Source organism: Heterodontus francisci, chromosome 5 (genome assembly GCF_036365525.1).
Source record: "Heterodontus francisci isolate sHetFra1 chromosome 5, sHetFra1.hap1, whole genome shotgun sequence".
Lineage (NCBI taxonomy): Eukaryota > Metazoa > Chordata > Chondrichthyes > Heterodontiformes > Heterodontidae > Heterodontus > Heterodontus francisci.
Genome location: NC_090375.1, coordinates 53582761 through 53606587, shown reverse-complemented (window position 1 = coordinate 53606587; position 23827 = coordinate 53582761). Strand labels below are relative to the sequence as shown.

At 42.1% G+C, this 23827-nt stretch overlaps 1 protein-coding gene across 1 annotated transcript in view; it reads right to left on the bottom strand.

Annotated features, from left to right (window-relative positions):
• The window catches only part of oxsr1b (oxidative stress responsive kinase 1b), a 279002-nt gene that overhangs the window by 124121 nt on the left and 131054 nt on the right, over positions 1-23827 (bottom strand). The window contains exons 6-7 of the mRNA XM_068031431.1: positions 6644-6753; positions 542-643 (exon numbers count right to left, since the gene is read on the bottom strand). Coding sequence (XP_067887532.1) covers positions 542-643; positions 6644-6753 — 212 coding nt within the window. The remainder of the gene's footprint in view (positions 1-541; positions 644-6643; positions 6754-23827) is intronic.

Sequence of the window (23827 nt, the reverse complement as noted above, 5' to 3'; positions counted from 1 at the left end):
GTGCATAGGATGTTTCCTCTTGTGGGAGAGTCCAGAACTAGGGGGCACTGTTTTAAAATTAGGGTCGCGCTTTTAGGACAGAGATGAGAAGAAATTCAAAGTACTTCAGAAGTCCTTCATAGGCTAAGAAGCACTTTAGGATGTCCCAACGTCATGAAAGTCACTATATAAATCAAGTTTGTTTTGCAGAAGTGTAGAATGCTTTACTAGAAGGAATTGATGAAGCAGAAACAATTGCAACTTTTAAGGGAAAAGTGGATAAATATTTGAAGCAGATGATACAGGTCAATGGGGGAGTTCAAAAGTGAGAATGTTGCAGAGCAATCCAAAACTAAAGAACCATGGATCAAGTGGCCTCTTTCCCTGCTGTAAACTTATACAGCTCTATTAAATTTAACCAACATTTTCTTTTCCCTATACCGATTAATCTACTGTATATTTCCATCTATTTTCTGCTGATGGAATTTTTATTTCTAGTGATGTCCAACAATCCAAATGTAAATGAAAAACTGTAGCTATTAGACTTGGCAGTGATCCTTACCTTCATTGGTGGGTATTTATGATAAGGAGCTGCTCCTGTAGCCAGTTCAATGGCTGTAATTCCAAAACTCCAAATGTCTGCTTTGAAGTCATAGCCTCTAACCTGTTGAGGCAAAGTATAAATAGAAATTACCTTGAAGTTTCATATTCCATCTATTTCATCCCAAGTTATGCCCAGAATTGTATCATATACTCCTTAATCTTTTCTTTAAACTGCAGGATAATGTTTTAAATTAAGAAATTGAGGTGAGGGACAAAAGTACAATAGTGCAGGACACTAAATCAAACACTGGATACCCAATTCCAAGTGTAGGTTTTAAAATGCATGCATGTAGGAGGAAAGGAAAACTGAAGGCGGTGAGTAGTTCCACAGTCTGAGGTCCTGTGAAAAGAGGAGCTGAGGTAGCATAAGTCTGGATTTCAACACAGTGAGAAGGAAGAGTTTACAGATCGCAGCATAGGAGGCGCATGTTAGAGGTGAAAGTAGGATTACACCTCAAACAAGTCTTATTTTTGTAATAAATAATAAAAAGCAAAACACTTTTTAAATGCTAGCCTTTAAAGACTGCAGTTTATTTTGAGAGTGGGGGAGGGGAGAGGAACATGAACTTTTCAGAGCAGAACTGCCTAAGCAATTTTAATGCATTTGCCAAGATAAAAACAAGTTGGGAAATATAAATACCACCTGCAATGAACAATTAAGCCTGCAGATTTTTTTTTTTACATGTAGTATATCCAATAAAAGTGCTCCTGCCCCCAAGCAGCACTAAAATGACAATGCCCTCGGAATACAATTACACAAGCTCACTTTTTTTCTTTGAAAGTATAGATAGCCTGGTGTCAGCAATGTCTTTGGTTCAGCTTTCTCTCCTCCTGTCTGAAGGTATTGTCTTATACTGGGGTACACTTCTACTGATGATTGTATCTCTCTTGCATCTTGTCATGCTTCATGTGAGAGTATTGGTAAGCTAAGTGACCATTGAGGGCTTCACACCTGTGCCTGCTGCCATCCTCATCCAGAGCTCACATGTGCCATTTCCAGCAGGGGTCACTGGATGGCAACAAGAAAAACCCTGGTTACTTTTCCCTTTCTGCGGCAAACTGCAATGCCTCAACCGACACCTTGGTTGTGCTCAAGCTAAGGATTTTTTTTAATTCATTCATGGGATGTGGGCGACGCTGGCCAGGCCAGCATTTATTGCCCATCCCTAATTGCCCTTGAAAGGTGGTGGTGAGCTGCCTTCTTGAACCGCTGCAGTCCATTTGGGGTAGGTATACCCACAGTGCTGTTAGGGAGTTCCAGGATTTTGACCCAGCGACAGTGAAGGAACGGCGATATAGTTCCAAGTCAGGATGGTGTGTGACTTGGAGGGGAATTTGCAGGTGGTGGAGTTCCCATGTATCTGCTGCTCTTGTCCTTCTAGGTGGTAGAGGTCGTGAGTTTGGAAGGTGCCGTCTAAGATGCCTTGGTGCATTGCTGCAGTGCATCTTGTAGATGGTACACACTGCTGCCACTGTGCATCGGTGGTGGAGGGAGTGAATGTTTGTAGATGGGGTGCCAATCAAGCAGGCTGCTTTGTCCTGGATGGTGTCGAGCTTCTTGAGTGTTGTTGGAGCTGCACCCATCCAGGCAAGAGGAGAGTATTCCATCACACTCCTGACTTGTGCCTTGTAGATGGTGGACAGGCTTTGGGGAGTCAGGAGGTGAATTACTCGCCTCAGGATTCCTAGCCTCTGACCTGCTCTTGTAGCCATGGTATTTATATGGCTACTCCAGTTCAGGTTCTGGTCAATGGTAGCCCCGAGGATGTTGATAGTGGGGATTGAGCGATGGTAATGCTGTTAATGTCAAGGGGAAATGGTTAGATTCTCTCTTGTTGGAGATGGTCATTGCCTGGCACTTGTGTGGTGCGAATGTTACTTGCCACTTATCAGCCCAAGCCTGGATATTGTCCAGGTCTTGCTGCATTTCTACACGGACTGCTTCAGTATCTGAGGAGTCACGAATGGTGCTGAACATTGTGCAATCATCCGCGAACATCCCCACTTCTGACCTTATGACTGAAGGAAGGTCATTGATGATGCAGCTGAAGATGGTTGGGTCTAGGATACTACCCTGAGGAACTCCTGCAGTGATGTACTGGAGCTCAGATGATTGACCTCCAACAACCACAACCATCTTCCTTTGCGCTAGGTATGACTCCAGCCAGCAGAGGGTTTTCCCCGATTCCCATTGACCCCAGTTTTGCTAGGGCTCCTTGATGCCATACTTGGTCAAATGCTGCCTTGATGTCAAGGGCAGTCACTCTCACCTCACCTTCTGAGTTCAGCTCTTTTGTCCATGTTTGAACCAAGGCTGTAATGAGGTCAGGAGCTCAGTGGCCCTGGCGGAACTCAAACTGAGCAGGTTATTGCTAAGCAAGTGCTGCTTGATGGCACTGTTGATGACACCTTCCATCACTTTACTGATGATAGAGAGTAGGCTGATGGGGCGGTAATTGGCTGGGTTGGATTTGTCCTGCTTTTTGTGTACAGGACATACCTGGGCAATTTTCCACATTGCAGGGTAGATGCCAGTGTTGTAGCTGTACTGGAACAGCTTGGCTAGGGGCGCGGCAAGTTCTGGAGCACAGGTCTTCAGTACTATTGCCGGAATATTGTCAGGGCTCATAGCTTCTGCAGTATCCAGTGCCTTCAGTCGTTTCTTGATATCACGCTGAGTGAATCGAATTGGCTGAAGTCTGGCATCTGTGATGCTGGGGATTTCAAGAGGGGGCCGAGATGGATCATCAACTCGGCACTTCTGGCTGAAGATTGTTGCAAACGCTTCAGCCTTATCTTTCGCACTGATGTGCTGGGCTCCCCCATCATTGAGGATGGGGATATTTGTGGAGTCACCTCCTCCAGTTAGTTGTTTAATTGTCCACCACCATTCACGGCTGGATGTGGCAGGACTGCAGAGCTTAGAAATGCTCCGTTGGTTAGGGCGGCACAGTGGCGCAGTGGTTAGCACTGCAGCCTCACAGCTCCAGCGACCCGGGTTCAATTCTGGGTACTGCCTGTGTGGAGTTTGCAAGTTCTCCCTGTGTCTGCGTGGGTTTTCTCCGGGTGCTCCGGTTTCCTCCCACAAGCCAAAAGACTTGCAGGATGATAGGTAAATTGGCCATTATAAATTGCCCCTAGTATAGGTGGGTGGTAGGGAAACATAGGGACAGGTGGGGATGTGGTAGGAATATGGGATTAGTGTAGGATTAGTATAAATGGGTGGTTGATGGTCGACACAGACTCGGTGGGCCGAAGGGCCTGTTTCAGTGCTGTATCTCTAAACTAAACCTTATGGGATCGCTTAGCTCTGTCTATCGCATGCTGCTTATGCAGTTTGGCACGCAGATAGTCCTGTGTTGTAGCTTTACCAGGTTGACACCTCATTTTGAGGTATGCCTGGTGCTGCTCCTGGCATGCCCTCCTGCACTCTTCATTGAACCAGGGTTGGTCTCCTGGCTTGATGGTCATGGTAGAGTGGGTGATATGCCGGGGCCATGAGGTTACAGATTGTGGTCGAGTAGAATTCTGCTGCTGTTGATGGCCCACAGCGCCTCATGAATGCCCAGATTTGCATTGCTAGATCTGTTCGAAATCTATCCCATTTAGCACGGTGATAGTGCCACACAACTCGATGGACGGTATCCTCAATGTGAAGGTGGGACTTCATCTCCACAAGGACTGTGCGGTGGTCACTCCTACCAATACAGTCATGGACAGAAGCATCTGCAGCAGGCAGATTGGCGAGGACGAGGTCAAGTATGTTTTTCCCTCGTGTTGGTTCCCCCACCACCTGCCGCAGACCCAGTCTAGCTGCTATGTCCTTTAGGACTCGGCCAGCTCGGTCAGTAGTGGTGCTACCAAGCCACTCTTGGTGATGGACATTGAAGTCCTCCACCCAGAGTACATTTTGTGCCCTTGCCACCCTCAGTGCTTCCTCCAAGTGGTGTTCAACATGGAGGAGTACTGAGTCATCAGCTGAGGGAGGGCAGCAGGTGGTAATCAGTAGGAGGTTAGCTTGCCCATGTTTGACCTGATGCCATGAGATTTCATGGGGTCCAGAGTTGATGTTGAGGACTCCCAGGGCAACTCTCTCCCTACTGTATACCACTGTGCCACCACCTCTGCTGGATCTGTCCTGCCGGTGGGACAGGACATACCCGGGGAAAGTGATGGCAATGTCTGGGACATTGTAAGGTATGATTCTGTGAGTATGACTATGTCAGGCTGTTGCTTGACTAGTCTGTGGGACAGCTCTCCCAACTTTGGCACAAGCCCCCAGATGTTAGTAAGGAGGACTTTGCAGGGTCGACAGGGCTGGGTTTGCCATTGTCGTTTCCGGTGCCTAGGTCGATGCCGGGTGGTCCGTCCGGTTTCATTCCTTTTAATTGACTTCGTAGCGGTTAGGTACAACTGAGTGGCTTGCTGGGCCATTTCAGAGGGCATGTAAGGGTTAACCACATTGCTGTGGGTCTGGAGTCACATGTAGGCCAGACCAGGTAAGGACAGCAGATTGATGAGGGAAGGGCTGTCGATGTCATATACATGGACTTCAGTAAGGCGTTTGATAAGGTTCCCCATGGCAGGCTGATGGAGAAAGTGAAGGCGCATGGGGTCCAAGGTGTACTAGCTAGATGGATAAAGAACTGGCTGGGCAACAGGAGACAGAGAGTAGCAGTGGAGGGGAGTTTCTCAAAATGGAGACGGGTGACCAGTGGTGTTCCACAGGGATCCGTGCTGGGACCACTGTTGTTTGTGATATATATTAATGATTTGGAGGAAAGTATAGGTGGTTTGATTAGCAAGTTTGCAGACAACACTAAGATTGGTGGAGTAGCAGATAGTGAAGGGGACTGTCAGAGAATACAGCAGAATATAGATAGATTGGAGAGTTGGGCAGAGAAATGGCAGATGGAGTTCAATCAGGGCAAATGCGAGGTGATGCATTTTGGAAGATCCAATTCAAGAGTGAACTATACAGTAAATGGAAAAGTCCTGGGGAAAATTGATGTCCAGAGAGATTTGGGTGTTCAGGTCTATTCCCTGAAGGTGGCAACGCAGGTAAATAGAGTGGTCAAGAAGGCATACGGCATGCTTTCCTTCATCGGACGGGGTATTGAGTACAAGAGTTGGCAGGTCATGTTACAGTTGTATAGGACTTTGGTTCGGCCACATTTGGAATACTGCGTGCAGTTCTGGTCGCCACATTACCAAAAGGATGTGGATGCTTTGGAGAGGGTGCAGAGGAGGTTCACCAGGATGTTGCCTGGTATGGAGGGCGCTAGCTATGAAGAGAGGTTGAGCAGATTAGGATTATTTTCATTAGAAAGACGGAGGTTGAGGGGGGACCTGATTGAGGTGTACAAAATCATGAGAGGTATAGACAGGGTGGATAGCAAGAGGCTTTTTCCCCAGAGTGGGGGATTCAATTACTAGAGGACACGAGTTCAAAGTGAAAGGGGAAAAGTTTAGGGGGGATATGCGTGGAAAGTTCTTTACACAGAGGGTGGTGGGTGCCTTGAACGCGTTGCCAGCGGAGGTGGTAGATGCGGGCACGATGGCGTCTTTTAAGATGTATCTAGACAGATACATGAATGGGCAGGAAGAAAAGAGATACAGACCCTTAGAAAATAGGTGACATGTTTAGATAGAGGATCTGGATCGGCGCAGGCTTGGAGGGCCGAAGGGCCTGTTCCTGTGCTGTAATTTTCTTTGTTCTTTGTTCTTAAAGGACATTAGTGAACCAGATGGGTTTTTACAACAATCGACAATGTTTTCATGGCCATCATTCGACTAGCTTTTAATTCCAGATTTATTAATTAAATTCAAATTCCACCTTCTGCTGTGGTGGGATTCGAACCCATGTCCCCAGAGAAATACCCTGGGTCTCTCAGTTACTAGTCCAGTGATAATACCACTACGCCACCGCCTACCCGCTCAGTTTGATTGAATCAGTTTGCGAGGCTTTAAATTCCTCGTAATATTATTCAGCTCCAAGTATTCATTGAGAGAATTTTAAAAGGATTTTGAAATATCCTGATGTGAATACTGTGCGTCTCACCTGCTCCATGACTTCAGGTGCCATCCAGCAGGGTGTGCCTACAAAGGTCTTCCTCACTTTATTCCTGGTCATGTCACCTCCTGTTGCCAAGAATGCACTCACACCAAAATCTGGAGCAGGGAGAAAATATCAAGTTTATAAGAATGACATTTCCCCAATATTTCTTCATTGGCCAGAGGGTTGTGAAACCTTGGAATTCTCTACCCCAGAGAGCTGTGGAAACTCAGTAATTGAGTATGTTTAAAGCAGAGATTGACAGATATATAAATACCAATGACATAAAGGGATATGGGGGTAGCATGGGAAAAAGGCACTGACATGGATGATCAGCCATGATCATATTGAATAGCGGAGCAGGCTCAATGGGCTGAATGGTCTACTCCTGTCCCTATGTTGCTAAGAGAGCATTCTACAGTAAACCCCCAAAGTTTTGTGGTGTGCATTGGTACATTTAATGCAGTGTGCCTCAAATTTATGGGATAAGGTTCTTGCCCGCAACTACTCTTGCTGGTCCACAAACAGGTTCCGAACATTGCATACGGCAATAATCAAGTACAGACCACACTACCATATAGTAAGGGAATGAACGCGGTGCACCAAACTGAGTCAGCTGTAGCTCAGTTGGTAGCGCAGTCGCCTCTGAACGGAGTCGGTTCTGGATGTAAAAGATCCCATGGCACTATTTCAAAGACAGCAGGTGAGTTATCCTCTGTGTCATGGCCAATATTTATCCATCAATCAACATCACAAAAACAGATGACCTGGTCATTATCACATTGTTGTTTGTGCAAGTCTGCTGTGCGCAAAATTGGCTACCACGTTTCCTGCAGTACAACAGTGACTACACTTCAAAAGTACTCATTGGCTGTAAAGCGCTTTGAGACGTCCAGTGGTCATGAAAACTGCTATGTAAGAACATACGAAATAGGAGCGATAGACCATATCGAGCCTGCTCTGCTCTTCAACACGATCATGGCTGAATATGGAAAAGCTACAAAGATTAGAAGGCTAAAAAGGAGTATCTATTATATATCAAATTCAAGACATGTGGTTCAACAAAACTTGCGGTCACACTGCACTTATGGATATACCCATTATACTGCCTCTAGCACCAGTTATGCCTGCGAATGGTGCTGGGATCGAATTTTTGATGTTAAACATGTCATACCCTGCTTGTTGCACACTCACCCAACCTAGCATTCGGCATACAATGAATAACTAACATCCTATTAGGTTTCTAAATCTTAATTTTGTCTTTAATAGAAAAAAAAAGTCAAGCTCAAAAAGTGAAATGATTTTAGTGAATTACTCTCCATCTGCATACACCAGTCATTGCAGGGCATTAGAAAGCCCTTCTGCATCCATTAGTCGAGCAGGCAACCTTGTGCACCCATTTTAATATCTCCAGCAGTCCTAAAACTCTTCCTAAAAGCAAAATTGTCCCTTTAAAATATTTTCTAGCCTACAAAAGGAAACAGAACAATTTTCAGAACTACGAAATATAGGACTGCTTAGGAAAACTCAGCTTCCAATTTCAACAGAAGGTCTATATCTGTATTGTTAACTGACCTCTCTTGCAGATGCTGAATGATCTGAGTTACCAACATTTTCCATTTTGATTTTTCTTTACTTTTTTTGATGGATTCTCTGTATATTTCTAGCATTTCCCAATCTTCATTCAGACCTCCAGTTAGTCACTGTTCTTTCCACCAGTTCTTTTACAATAGTAATAAATTTAGCAGAACAAAGGATAAAGTGGGAAAAAAATAATCTTCATTTGTGGTCAAAATTCAATGAATTTCTCCAGGACAAAGCATACTGCAGTGGAGAAAAATAAAGGAAAATAGAACTGCTGACAGTTCTTTCAAGGTCAACTTCTTGGGTTTTTATTCACCTTGAATAGAAAACAGGCAGCTGATTATCCATAACAGCTGTGGATTAGAGATGTTCTATGGAATTCCACCAATTTCAAGTCTTTGAACAGAATTTCTGAGATCAGAGATATGCCACATTGAAATCACAATCTTCGGCATAGAAATGCACAATTGCAAAGCTTTTTTCTGCTTGCCTTTTTTAAAAACCTACATATCACCCTACATTTACACCATAACTGACTGACTGACTCAAATGGAGGGCTTCTCTGGATGGCAGAGGTGGAAAATGGAAAAATGTCACTAGTGCGTTACAGGGTGTGTTTGAAAGAGATTGTGGCTTAGGTATAGAGTTGGGGCAGAGTAAAGGATGCTGGATGGCACAGTATTGAGGTAGCTTTGATCTGTATCTATGCATGCTGTGCTCGACTGGGTGCCTGAAAAGTCAAGCTCAAAAAGTGAAATGATTTTAGTGAATTACTCTCCATCTGCAGATGAACAGAAAATTCATCACAAAGGTAACATCTCAGACCTAATTTGGATAAATATTTATAGCTTTGCTCTTGCATAGCACTGTACTGAAGAGAAAGTAGAGGGACTTTTGTTGTATCTTGAAAGTTTATTTTTAAAATAAACCTTGCCCATCAAACACATCTCTGGGAACATTCCACAGTAACTTAGGTTTAAGAAACTGCTGCTAAACTGACTGGTAGGATAGAAACCTTATTATTCTGAATTTGAATTATCATATTCGAGCTTAATGTTCTAAAGGTAAATGTCTGAATACTGAATACAGTCGCTCAAACGTTTTTGCTTATGTTTTACATGTTAAAACTGCTGGGGGCATATACTTTACATAGCAGCCTTTCATTAATAAGATGCTCTGTTCCATTAGCAGCAGTTCTGTGTGCAGCACATTCGTCAGTTAAAAATATAAAATACTGGAAGGCACAGTCAACATAAAGACATCCCGGACTGTAACATTTAGAATTGGGCAATCTGAAAGATAACATTCCCTTTAAATGGAGAAGGCAACAGAACAGGAAAGCACCAATCAAGGCAACACTACAAGAAAGAACCAAAGGCAATACTAAAGAGAGCACTTTGAATCCCTTTCCTTTAATTACATACGTAGATTTTTAAGAAAGGTAATTATATTTATAAGGTTCCTCCAAGGAGCTTTCATGACTGTGTCTCTATTCAACAAACAGTGTTCATGTGCTAGTCACATCAAGTCACTCCACTCCATTGCACTGGTTTAAATGCAATCAGGCTATTTTCTCTCTTACCTCCCATCCAAACTCAGCAGATGCTTAAAGAAGTCAAGTCAAATTTATGGACCAGAGTTTACCATAAACATAACAATGTGCTGTAATGACTATAAAATTAGGGGATTTAAAAAAAGTCATCCAAACACATCTGTTTAATATTGCATACTGTGATCCACTGTGAATTTCTACAGTTCTTCTTACAAGAGCAGAAAGTGGAGGCTAGTCTAAGGTTAATTAAACATGGGGTTTTGAGCTGGGCTGTCAGGTTGCATAGCTCACATAATTTTCAGTCTTTGTTAGCAAGACTTGGTGCTTTAGATTAACCAACATCATTATCCTTTCAACACAGGATGTTTCAGTAATGCTGTGAAACTTTGAATGGTACAATATCAGTCTATCATATTTTAAAATAGTCAAAACACTGAGGGTTTATGGCATACCTTTTTGTTAGTTAGTGCAATATGGAAGTGTGCACAAGTTATTTTATTTTTGATCAAACATCATTGTCGCTTTAAAATTATAGTCTAAAGTTATGTCGCCATTTTATTAATGCATCAAATTTAACATGCTATGAAATTTCTGTTAATTTAAATGGAGGCTGCAACCCTTTTATTCTGAATAGACCAACACCTGTAGCCAAAGGAACGATAAAAGCAAAATACTGCGGATGCTGGAAATCTGAAATAAAAACAAAGCGCTGGAAATACTCAGCAGGTCTGGCAGCATCTATGGAGAGAGAAACAGAGTTAACATTTCAGATGTGACCTTTCATCAGAACCAAGCCAAAGGAATGATACAAGCTCATTAAACTTCAGAAACAGTAACTTCCTGCCTCATTTCTTCTATTAATCTGAGGTCAATGAATACCTTGCAATGAGAGGAACGACACAGGTTTTATAAACAAGACGCTCTTTAAACTAATTTGGCAGGGGGGTGGGTACTAGAATGAAGCAGAGGGGGAAAAACAAAATACAGAGGACATAGAGACAAATAGCACCAAGAATAAAGAATAACTCAAATATGAGAGATCAGACAGCAGGAAAATTGAAGGCAGTCGAAGCTGGATTTGGGTGCAATTGCATAAATGCATACAATATGGTAAATAAAGCTGGTCAGCTGAGGCACAAGTCATCAAATGGAATGATGATAGACTGGCAACAATTCAGGCCTGACTCATAGTAGGCAAGGGCTGGGAATTTAATATTCCTAGCTACAAAGTCTTCAGGAAAGTGAGGGAAGGAAAAAAAAAAGGAAGTGGGAGGTACTTACAAAAAAAAACTATGACAGCACTGGAGAGGAATGATGTAGTTAAGGGGTCAAAAACAGAATCTATGTGGTAAGAATCTATGTGGGCGGCACAATGGCGCAGTGGTTAGCATTGCAGCCTCACGGCTCCAGTGACCCGGGTTCAATTCTGGGTACTGCCTGTGTCTGCGTGGGTTTCCTCCGGGTGCTCCGGTTTCCTCCCACATGCCAAAAGACTTGCAGGTTGATAGGTAAATTGGCCATTATAAATTGCCCCTAGTATAGGTAGGTGGTAGGGAAATATAGGGACAGGTGGGGATGTGATAGGAATATGGAATTAGTGTAGGATTAGTATAAATGGGTGGTTAACGGTCAGCACAGACTTGGTGGGCCGAAGGGCCTGCTTCAGTGCTGTATCGCTAACTAACTAACTAATTAAGGATCAGTGGAGCTATTACACTACTGGATGTATGCTATAGGCCACCAAATAATGGGAAGGAGATAGAGGAGCAAATTTCCAGGCAAATTATAGAAAGATGAAACTATAGATTGGTAATAATGGGGAACTTAAACTATCCTAATATAGACCAAGATAGTAACAGCATAAAGGGCAATGAACAAGTGGAATTTCTGAAACGCGTACAAGAGATCTGTCTTGATGCTTTTTTCCTTGTTGGACTGGAAAAAACTAATGCTGGATCTGGTTCTGAGGAATGAAGTGAGTCGACTGAAGCATATTTCACCGGAAGTGATCAATGATCATAATATTACCAGGTTTATTATAGTTATGCAAAAGGACAAGGAACAATCAAGCATAAAAATACTAAACTGGAGCGCTTATTTCAGAGAATAAAAAAAAAAGGATCATGCCAAGGTATATTGGAATCAAAAATTGGTAGGCAAAACAGTAACCGAACAATTGGAGGCTTTCAAAGAGGAGATGGCTCAGAGACAGAGTTGACACATTCCAATGAGGCGGAAAGGAACATTTCGATCTGAAACATTAACCCAGTTTTTCTCTGCACAGATGCTGCCAGACCTGCATTTCCAGTTTTTATTCCATATTTTCAGCATCCACAATATTTTATTTTTGGCTTAAGACATTGGTATGGCTCATAACTATATAGGTGAACCAAGTAGAATGTGCAGGGCTACGTGAGAAGGCGGGGGAGTTGCACTGGGTAAATTGCTCTTTTGGAGGCCAGTGCAGACACAACAGGCTGAATGGCCTCCTTGTATGCTGTAACAATTCTGTGATTCTGTGACGACAGAAAGTGCAGAGATTTTAACAAAAAAATTGGGGGAGGGTGGGAACTTTGAGTATAGACTAGCAGCTAACATAAAAAGGAACCTAAAACTCCGGGACCAATTAGGGACAAAGAAAATCCTGTGGAGGCAGTGGGCATGACTGAGATACTAAATGAATACTTTGCATCTGCCTCCACTGCAGAAGAGGATGCTGCCAATGTAGCAGTAAAAGGAAGTCGTATCAATATTGAATGGAAGAGAAAGATGAGGTACTTAAAAGGTTGGCAGTGTTCAAAGTATAAAAGCCACCCATCCAGATCGGATGCATCTCAGTTTGAGGGAAGCAAGGGTCTGGCTCCAATCTTCCAGCCCTCCTTAGAAAAATGGGGTTGGTGCAAAGAGACTAGAGGATTGCAAATGTTACACACCACTGTTCCAAAAACAAAAAAGGGATAAAACCAGCAAGTAGAGAAGTTAGTAGTGAGAAAACATTCGAAGACAAAAATCTGGGATAAAATTAATTGCCATTTGGAAAGATATGGGCACAGAATTTTTTTTCAGGCAAATTGTGTTCGACCAACTTGATACAATTCTTTCATGAAGTATTGAGATAGTTGATGAGGGTAGTGTAGTTATTGTTGTGTATATGAACTTTCAAAACGCATTTGATAAAGCACCACACGGTAGACTTGTTAGCACAATTAAAGCCCATAGGATTAATAGACAATGGCAGCCTGGATATGAAATTCTCTAAGGATTAAAAAGCAGATAGCAGTGATGAATGTTTGTTTTTCAGACTGGACACAAAACACGGAAATGCAGTAAGCAATAAGGGGATAGTAACAGACTTCAGGATAATATAGGCAGATGAGATGGTAGATGAAATTTAATGCAGAGAAGTGTGAAGAGATACATTTTGGTATGAAGAATGAGGAATGGCAATACAAATTAAATAGTACTATTTTAAAGGGGTGCAGGAACAGATAAACCAGAGTCGTAGGTACATCTTTGAAGGTGGCAAGCCAAGTTATAAAGGCTGTTAAAGCATTGGGATGCTGGGTTTTATAAATAAAGGCATAGAGTACAAAAGTAAGGAGTTAGGCAAATTATGCTAAACCTTTATAAAACAAAACAAAACAGTGCTTAGGCTTCAGCTGGAGTATTGCGTTCAGGGCTGCACACCATATTTGAATAGCATCAGGGATGAGGCACTTTAGTTATGTAGAGAGACTGGAGAAGCTGGGGTTGCTCTCCTTACAGTAGAGAAGGTAGAGGAGATTTGATGGAGATGTTCAAAATTATGAACAGTTGTGATAGAGTAAATAAGGTTAAAACTGCTTCCAGTGTCAGAAGGATCGGCAACCAGAGGACACAGATATAAGGTGATTAGCAAAAGAACCAGAGGGGACATGAGGATCATTTTTAAAAAAAAATACTTTGAACTGTGATCTGTAATGCATTGCCTGAAAGAATGGTGGAAGCAGATTCAATAGTAACATTCAAAAGTGAATTGGATAAATAATTGAAGGGAATGAACTGGGGAGTGTGACTTATTGTATAGCTGTACCAAAGAGCTGGACCGAGTGACTTCCTTCTGTGCTATATTATTCTATGACTCTACCTTGCTGTTGACATAGGGCAAAATTCCTCAATAAGGTATCTACCAAGAAACAAGAAAATAAATGCTGGATAAGCATTTGATGAATTCTTATGTTTTAAAACCTACAGAAAGAAGTTTTATGGTGGCAGAACTGTTGGGAGGTATAAACTGATTTCTTGTCATTCCTGTAATGGACATTGTTCATTAACTGTTGTTCTCTGTATTGGTTCAAACTTAACTCCCATCATTCTGTGCTCCTTAATTGTAAATAAACGTTACAGGCTAAAACTAGCTGCAAGAGCATGCACTTAAGCGGTCATATATAATTTACCGAGACCAAAAAAAATGCAGATGATCAATCTATACCAATCTTGAGGACGCAGCCTATTGAAACTATAGGGTAAACTCTGCGATGCTCTACTTCTGGGCATAGTTTCCCTCAATGGCAAAAGCACTGCAGTCAGTGTAGAAATCAATGTTCCCAATTTGCAGAAGTTTAGATTTTCTAGTCATTAAATTTATGACAGGAAATTCAGAAATTATTATGCTTGATGCTGCACCCAATTATCCAACCTGCACTCATGTCCAACAAGACTATTAGGAGTCTTACGAAATTTATCATTTTGGCATTTAAAATTATTGCCACAGTTATCAAACCAACTGCCTGGAAATCCTCAAAGTTCAGAATGCCAATTTGAAAATTACAACTCTAGTAATGATTGAGAAGTGATCAAGTCAACAAAATTGACAAATAGTTTCAGCATTGCATAGGTGAATTCTGGATATTAATTTCTAATACCAGACAGCTGCATATAGTTTCTTTCAATCGCACTGCACCAGTTAAAGCAGTTGTCACACCGTTCTCAGATCAATGCATGAGCCATAAATAAAACTGAGCCAACCCTTTCAGTCAAAGAGAATGTGCAGCCCTTCCGTTAAGTTGAGTTTCCTTCATTTGTTTATTGGCGTCACCTTCTTCCCAGAAGGTTGACGGCCATGGATCTCCACCTCTGTCTGTCCTGTGCTGTCCTTATACATACTGCACGGATCAACTGCATCCAGTCCATTATATCGGTCATCCATTTTCTTCTCTGCTTCCCTCTCCAATGTTTTCCACCAATCTTTCCTTCCAATAATTGCCCGTCTACCTTCTGCTCTAATGATGTGCCCCAAGTACTGTATTTTTCTCTTTGTTGTTGTGCACTAATTTCCTCTTTTCGCCAAACATCCTCCGATCTGTACACATCTCAAATGCATTCAGCTAATCAAAAATCTCTTTGGTTGTTGTCCATGTCTCCGAAGCATATAACAGATGACAAAATGTAGCACCTCAGCATTCTTTTCCTAAGATTCAAGGTCAGTTTCTTTGATGTTAACAAGTTGAATTTAGCGGGCCCCCAATAACCACCTTACTTAATACAATCCAACCAGTGACATTGCTTTGGTTTATTTCTTCTACACAAAAATGCACAATGATCTTGGCCTGTCAACTCTTGCTTTGACTTCATACACAAACAATACAAGTAATCTTTCACAATTCAAAACTGGGGCTTCTGCTTTTGATCATCTTCCCTCTTCACGTTTACTCTCCAATTCTTATTTTTATACTTCTCCATATCTTGCTTTTAGATGGTCCTCTTATTTATTTTCTCATGACTCAGTCTCCATTATCTATTCGGCAGTTGTAACAAATACAAGTCTCTAACCACATAAAAGATGGTTTTGTCTATAACTAATTAGCTATTAGGATGTTGCATTTTGACCATATAGCATCAATGAAATTACCAGATCAAATGTATTAAGTCTTTATTTTAAAATAAACACAAATTAGTTTATTGCCGCCATTCAGTGCCCCCAAAATTAATTCTAGTCCGTGGCTTCAAAACAACTTGCATTTATATAGTATTAATGCAATTAAATATCTCAAAGCCCTTCATAGGCATATTAGAAAGCAAAATTTGACACCAAGCCACAGAGATATTAGAGTAGATGGCCAAAGGCTCAGTCGAAGAGGTAGGTTTTAAGGAGCATCTTAAAAGGAGAGAAAGGTAGAGGGGGAGAGGTTTAAGGAGGGAATTCAAGAGATTAGGACCATGGCAGTTGAAGGCATGGCCACCAATGGTGGAACAATTAAAATTAGGGACGCTCAAGATGCCTGAATTAGAGTGTAGGTAAGTTGGAGGATTGTAGAGCTGGAGGAGATTACATAGATAGGGAGGGGATGAGACCAATGGAGGGATTTCAAAACAAGGATCAGAATTTTAAAAAGAAACATTGCTTAACTAGGTGTCAATGTAGGTCAGCAAGCATAGGGTGAATGGGACTTGGTGCGAGTTAGGACATGGGCAGTGTTTTGGATGACCTCAAGTTTACAGAAGGTGTAACGTGGGCGGTCAACCAGCAGTGTATTGGAATAGTAAAGTCGAGAGGTAACAGTCATGGATTAGTGTTTCTGCAATAAATCAGGTGAGGCAGGGGTAGGATTGGGTGATGTTATGGAGATAGAAATAGGCAGCCTTAGAGATGGCACAGATATATGTGGTCAGAAGCTCATCATCGGGTCAAATATGACAGCAAGGTTGAGGACCCGTTTATTCCGACTCTGTTTCCTGTCTGTCAACCAATTTTCAATCCATACCAGTATATTACCCCCAATCCAATGTACTTTAATTTTGCACACCAACCTCCTGTGTGGGACCTTATCAAAAGCCTTCTGAAAATCCAAATACACCACATCTACAAGTTCTCCCTTATCTATTCTACAAGTTACATCCTCAAAAAACTCCAGTAGATTTGTTAAGCGTGATTTCCCTTTCGTAAACCCATGCCGACTTTGTCCAATCCGTTTATGCTTTCCAGGTGTTCTGCGATCACATCCTTTATAATAGACTCTAGCATTTTCCCCACTACTGATGTAAGGCTAACTGGTCTGTAATTCCCTGTTTTTTATTCCCTCCTTTTTTAAATAGTGGGGTTACATTTGCCACTCTCCAATCTGTAGGAACTGCTCCAGAGTCTAAAGAAATTTGGGAAGATGACCACCAATGCATCCACTATTTCCAGGGCCACTTCCTTTAGTGCTCTGGGATGTAGATTAGCAGGCCCTGGGGATTTGACAGCCTTTAACCCCATTAATTTCCCTAGCACTTTTTTTTTTTTTAAATACAGATTCCCTTCAGCTTCTCCCACTCATTAGGCCCTTGGTTCCCCAACATCTCTGGGAGGTTATTTGTGTCCTCCTTTGTGAAGACAGAACCGAAGTGTGTATTTAATTGTTCTCCCATTTCTTTGTTCTCCATTATAATTTCCCCCATTTCTGACTGTAAGGGACCTACATTTGTCTTCACTAATTGTTTTCTCTTCACATATTTACAGAAGCTTTTACAGTCAGTTTTAATGTTCCCCGCAAGTTTACTTTCATTCTCTATTTTCCCCCGCTTAATCAACCTTTTTACCCTTTTTTGCTGAGTTGTAAACTGCTCCCAAACCTCAGACTTGCTGCTTTTTCTGGCAATTTTACATGGATCCAAGACTACTCCTAATTTATTTTGTAAGCTACGGTTAAGCCACTTTTCCGCTTTAATTTCTATGCCAGACAGGAATGAATAATTGCTGTAATTCATGCAAACGTTCTTTAAATATTATCCATTGCCTATCCACCAATCGTTTTAGTAAAGTTCACCAATCTACCATAGCCAACTCGAACCTCATACCTTCGTAGTTTCTTTAACTTCGATTCAGAACCCTAGTTTCGGATTCAACCATTTCACTCTCCACCTTAATGAAGAATTCTATCATGTTATGGTCGCTCCTCCCCAAGGGACCCGCACAAGAAGACTGTTAATTAATCCTTTCTCAATGCACAATACCCAGTCTAGGATAGCCTGTTCTCTAGTTAGTTCCTCAATGTATTGGTCTAAAAAACCATCACGTACACACTCCAGGAAATCCTCCTCCACAGTATTATTGCTAATTTGGTTTGACCAATCTATATGTAGATTAAAATCACCCATGATTACAGTTGTACTCTTATTGTATGCGTCTCTAATTTCCTGTTTAATGCCATCCTTATCATAACAAAATGACAATACACTTCAAACAAGCAATTATTTTGGAATGTAGTGACCTGCTGTGCAGAAAAACAAGGATGAATGAGACTGGATATGTTAATACTCCATTTGCTGGTTATTATAACACAAGTAATCAGGAAGCATTTTGTATTTGAACTTGGAACAGATTTTTTTTTTTAAAACAAGTTATACCAAGATCTGAATTCCAAGTAAATGTTTCTTTGGCCAACTGGTTAAACTGTTTCAAGTAAGCACAGTTGAAAGTCAGTCCAACAATAATGTGACATCCCTCAAGGAGTCCCACTGCAGACATGTTCGGATAGTTTACACAAATGAGTTCTTGTATTTTTTTTTGGTGGGATAGGGTGGGGGAGGTGGTGAAAAGACAGACAGAAAGGCAGAGCAAGATAAGTAACTTGCATTTATACAGCACCCTTTGCCTCAGCTCATCCCAAAATGTTTCACAGACAATGAGATACTTTTGAAGTGCAGTTACCGTTGTAACGTAGGGAAATACAGCAACCAATTTATGCACAGCAAGATCGCACAAACAGTAATGAAATAAACAACTTGGAAACTTTCTTTTCAGTGTTACTGGTCGAAGGATAAATGTTAGTCAGAACAGCAGGAAAAATCTCAGTTTTCTTCAAAGCCATGAGATTTTTTTTGTATTCATCCAACAAGGCACATGGGGCATCAATTTAAGATCGCATCCGAAAGATGATATTTCAAAATACTGCACTAGCTCGTCAACCACTGGCTGAACCCAGAATATTTTCACTCAGAGACAACAGTGTTGCCACTAAATCAAGGCAGACATTTTATAAAGAAATCCAGAATGTAGGGGTGAGAAAATGTCATTCAGCTCATTCACCTCAACCAGCCCAAATCCCTCTCCTTTTATGCCACATCAGGAATCAATCTTATTCTTTTTTGAATGCTACAATGGAATCAGTTTTTACTGCATTCTAGTCTGTAAGACAGACTCTAAGCATGAATTATTCTGATTGCCAAGTTGGCTCATAACTGAAATAGAAACAGAAAATGCTGGAAATACTCAGCAGGTCTGGCAGCATCTGTAGAGAGAGAAATAGAGTAATGTTTCAGGTCGATGACCTTTCATCAGAATTGGAAAAAGTTAGACATGCAATATGTTTTTAAAAAGTGGGGATAAAAAAAAAAGGCAAGGTCTGTGAATGGGTGGAAAGCAAGAGATTTTAAGTCAAAAGGCTCATGGTGCAAGTCCAAAGGGAAAGGTAATGGAGTAAGTAAAGAAACAAAAGATGGGTCGAGAGGTGGTGTGAATGACAGAAATCAGCAACAGCTTCCATTCAAAAGAAAAGACATTTAAAAAAGAGAAACAAGAGAGAAACACCAAAAATCAACAAAGAGAAACAAAACAAGGGAAGAACTTACAATCTAAAATTGTTGAACTCAACATTCAGTCTGGAAGGCTATAATGTTCCCAGTAAAAAGATGAAGCGCAATTCCTCAAGTTTGTGTTGAGCTTCATTGGAACACTGAAGGTAGCTGAGGACATAACTGGCTCAGTTTGTCATTGTTTTGCATAACTTATTTTCCTACATACACCCAGTACTATTCTCTTCATTGTTATTTCATTGAGGGAATAGCAAGAAAATAGTCAAGCGCTTGAAGATGAAAGGAAAAGGAAAGTCAAATTAAGGTAGATCTGCAGCAGACTAAACAACATGCTTCTAGAATTCTTACTTCACTGTCTTTCTAATACAGAATATCATGCAGGCCCCCACCTGCCAAGGCACATGAATTTTGCCACATGAACATTAAATTTCAAATGGTAGCTCGGAAGAAGAGAAGGCCGATTACAAGACTGGCTGGAAAGACATTTTTGCATATTAACAGAAAGTACTTGAAAGGACAAAGGAGCTATTTCCTGCTCCAATTTAACCCACAATGGAGCTTTGATCGCCAGGTATTGTGTGTAGAGGAGACATTCCAAGGTCTGCTCGGACAAGACAATCCACAAGGGCCAGGAAAGGTTAGGTGAGCTGGTCACATGACTAACTGGCTGTTGCAGGTATTTTTAAAATTGCCACAGAGAATTTGAACTCAAAAGTTCTCGGTTCCTGGACTGAAGCAGACGACCTCTCCTCCTCCTCTCTTTTCAATGGAACTAAAATCCACTGAAGTCACATGAACCCCAAGAGAGAAAAGTCTCCTAGAGTGAACAAGGTTTAAGAAAAATACTGGGCCCCAACGAAAAGCAAGATCCACCTGCAAACAAAGACTCTACAGTGAGCTCGAAGACCAGTAACAACTCTTCAGACATTGCCTCAAACTTTTCAACTTTATTTTTCTTCTGCTCTTTTCTGTCTCTATTTGCATGTGTGTACTGCGTATGCATGCTAGCGTGGGCACGCTTAAGTTTTAATAAAATTTCATCTTTCTTCTTGAAACCTAAGAAAGCCTGTTTGTACTTGTTTCTTTGCCTTATAATTGGAAAGCAGTGAATAAGGATTCACCAAGTGGGAGCTATAAACACTGTTAAAAAATAAAACCTGGCTACAATAAGACCAGGTGAAGGCTGAAAGGGACCCCTAGACATCTTCCTCAGCTGGTCGCAACAAGAAACTAGTTGCTTCTTAGATAAGTGATAACAAAGAACAAAGAACAGTACAGTACAGGAACAGGCCATTCGGCCCTCCAAGCCTGCGCCGATCTTGATGCCTGCCTAAACTAACACCTTCTGCACTTCTGGGGACCATATCCCTCTATTCCCTTCCTATTCATGTATTTGTCAAGATGCCTCTTAAAGGTCGCTATCGTACCTGCTTCCACCACCTCCCCCAGCAGCAAGTTCCAGGCACTCACCACCCTCTGTGTAAAGAACTTGCCTCGCACATCCCCTCCAAACTTTGCCCCTCTCACCTTAAATCTATGTCCCCTAGTAACTGACTCTTCCACCCTGGGAAAAAGCTTCTGACTATCCACTCTGTCCATGCCGCTCATAACTTTGTAAACCTCTATCATGTCACCCCTCCACCTCCGTCGTTCCAGTGAAAACAATCCGAGTTTATCCCACCTCTCCTCATAGCTAATGCCCTCCAGGCCAGACAACATCCTGATAAACCTCTTCTGTACCCTCTCCAAAGCCGCCACGTCCTTCTGGTAGTGTGGCGACCAGAATTGCACGCAATATTCTAAGTGTGGCCTAACTAAAGTTCTGTACAACTGCAGCATGACTTGCCAATTTTTATACTCTATGCTCCAACCGATGAAGGCAAGTATACATATGCCTTCTTGACTACCTCATCCACCTGCGTTGCCACTTCCAGTGACCTGTGGACCTGTACGCCCAGATCTCTCTGCCCGTTAATACTCCGAAGGGTTCTGCCATTTACTGTATACTTCCCACCTGCATTAGACCTTCCAAAATGCATTACCTCACATTTGTCCAGATTAAACTCCATCTGCCATTTCTCCGCCCAAGTCTCCAACCAACCTATATTCTGCTGTATCCTCTGACAATCCTCATCACTATCCGCAACTCCACCAACCTTTGTGTCATCCGCAAACTTACTAATCAGACCAGCTACATTTTCCTCCAAACCATTCATATATACTACAAACAGCAAAGGTCCCAGCACTGATCCCTGCGGAACACCACTAGTCACATCCCTCCATTCAGAAAAGCACCCTTCCACTGCTACCCTCTGTCTTCTATGACTGAGCCAGTTCTGTATCCATCTTGCCAGCTCACCTCTGATGCCGTGTGACTTCACCTTTTGTACCAGTCTGCCATGAGGGACCTTGTCAAAGGCTTTACTGAAGTCCACATAGATAACATCCACTGCCCTTCCTTCATCAATCATCTTTGTCACTTCCTCAAAAAACAGTGGCGCAGTGGTTAGCACCGCAGCCTCACAGCTCCAGCGACCCGGGTTCAGTTCTGGGTACTGCCTGTGCGGAGTTTGCAAGTTCTCCCTGTGCCCGCGTGGGTTTTCGCCGGGTGCTCCGGTTTTCTCCCACATCCAAAGACTTGCAGGTTGATAGGTAAATTGGCCATTGTAAATTGCCCCTAGTGTAGGTAGGTGGTAAGAGAATGGTGGGGATGTGGTAGGGAATATGGGATTAATGTACGATTAGTATAAATGGGCGGTTGTTGGTCGGCACAGACTTGGTGGGTCGAAGGGCCTGTTTCAGTGCTGTATTTCTAAATAAAATAAATAAAATAACTCAATCAAATTAGTGAGACACGACCTCCCCTTCACAAAACCATGCTACCTCTCGCTAATAAGTTTGTTTGTTTCCAAATGGGAGTAAATCCTGTCCCGAAGAATCCTCTCCGATAATTTCCCTACCACTGACATAAGGCTCACCGGCCTATAATTTCCTGGATTATCCTCGCCACCCTTCTTAAACAAAGGAACAACATTGGCTATTCTCCAGTCCTTTGGGACCTCACCTGTAGCCAATGAGATGCAAAGATTTCTGTCAAGGCCCCAGCAATTTCTTCCCTTGCCTCCCTCACTATTCTGGGGTAGATCCCATCAGGCCCTGGGGACTTATCTACCTTAATGCTTTGCTAGACACCCAACACCACCTCCTTTTCGATAATGAGATGACTGAGACTATCTACACTCCCTTCCCTAGGCTCATCATCCACCAAGTCCTTCTCTTTGGTGAATACTGATGCAAGGTACTCATTTATTACCTTGCCCATTTCCTCTTGCGCCACACATATATTCCCTTCTGGCCTTAATCATTGTCCCTGGCAAACCACTCCATATTAAGTTCCCTGATCAAGTTTATTCAACCTTCCCCTATATTCCTAAAATGTGTATGTTTCGATATTTGAAATACTTCATCACATCCTCCCTCCTTGACCAGCATTCTTCTAAAAGGAATAATTTCATTAGCTTTTCTTCAGAACTCAGCACCATTATTGACCTCAATTAATTTGCTGCTTGTCCTCAAGACTTAAGATTTTTCAAAATTCCTACCAATGCGGCAAGATCACCCAAGCACAATACCCCATGGTCAGTGGCTGTGCTCTCACCTAAGAGAGGAGGTCATGGATTCAATCCCCAACTCTAATGGCCAAGGCTGGCAATTCAGTGCACTACTGAGGGAGTACTACACTGCTGGAGGTGCTGTTTTTTGGATGAAACGTTAACTGACTCAGGTAGGTGTAAAATAGCTTACCATACAAATCAAACAGCAGGTGATTACTTCCCAATGTCTAGGCTAGCATTTATCTTTCAAAATTTTCACACATTTGCTGTGTGCAAATTGGGTAGTGAAAATAGAGGCTGTACCGTGGAGAGAACCAGTGTGAAGAGAGCAAAAAGGATTTTAACTAGGGACAAGGCCATCAAAAGTTGGGCAGGTCAACATCTGCCAAAGTGTTGCAGCAAATGGGAGGCCAAAGTCTAAATGGACAGGGGAAGTGGCTTACACGTAAGTTACAAACAATTTAGGTTGGGTGGGGGGGGAGCAGATGAAAGCGATCTTGGAAGAGGGAAAGGAGAATGAATGGATGACTTCAGATCTAAGCAAGTAGTCAGAAATGGTTGGGTGGGGTTAAGAGAAGGAAATCTAATGGAAATCTAATCTAAAGCCCTTTTTCATTTGTTTGTTACTGTAAGTCTGTCTAGTTTACCAAATTGAGGGCGATCCCATGAATGATCTATGTACTCTGCCAGCTGCACTTACACACAGCATCCATCCACCTTCACTCCTTTGCTTCCCAGCACTGATCTAATTTATTGCTCAAATTGAAACACTATACAGGCCAGACGGGTTGCACCTGAACAAAGCTGGGACTAATATTCTGGTGGGCAATTTGTTACTGCTATTGGAGAGTCTTTAAACTAACTAGATAGGAAGTAGGAACCAGG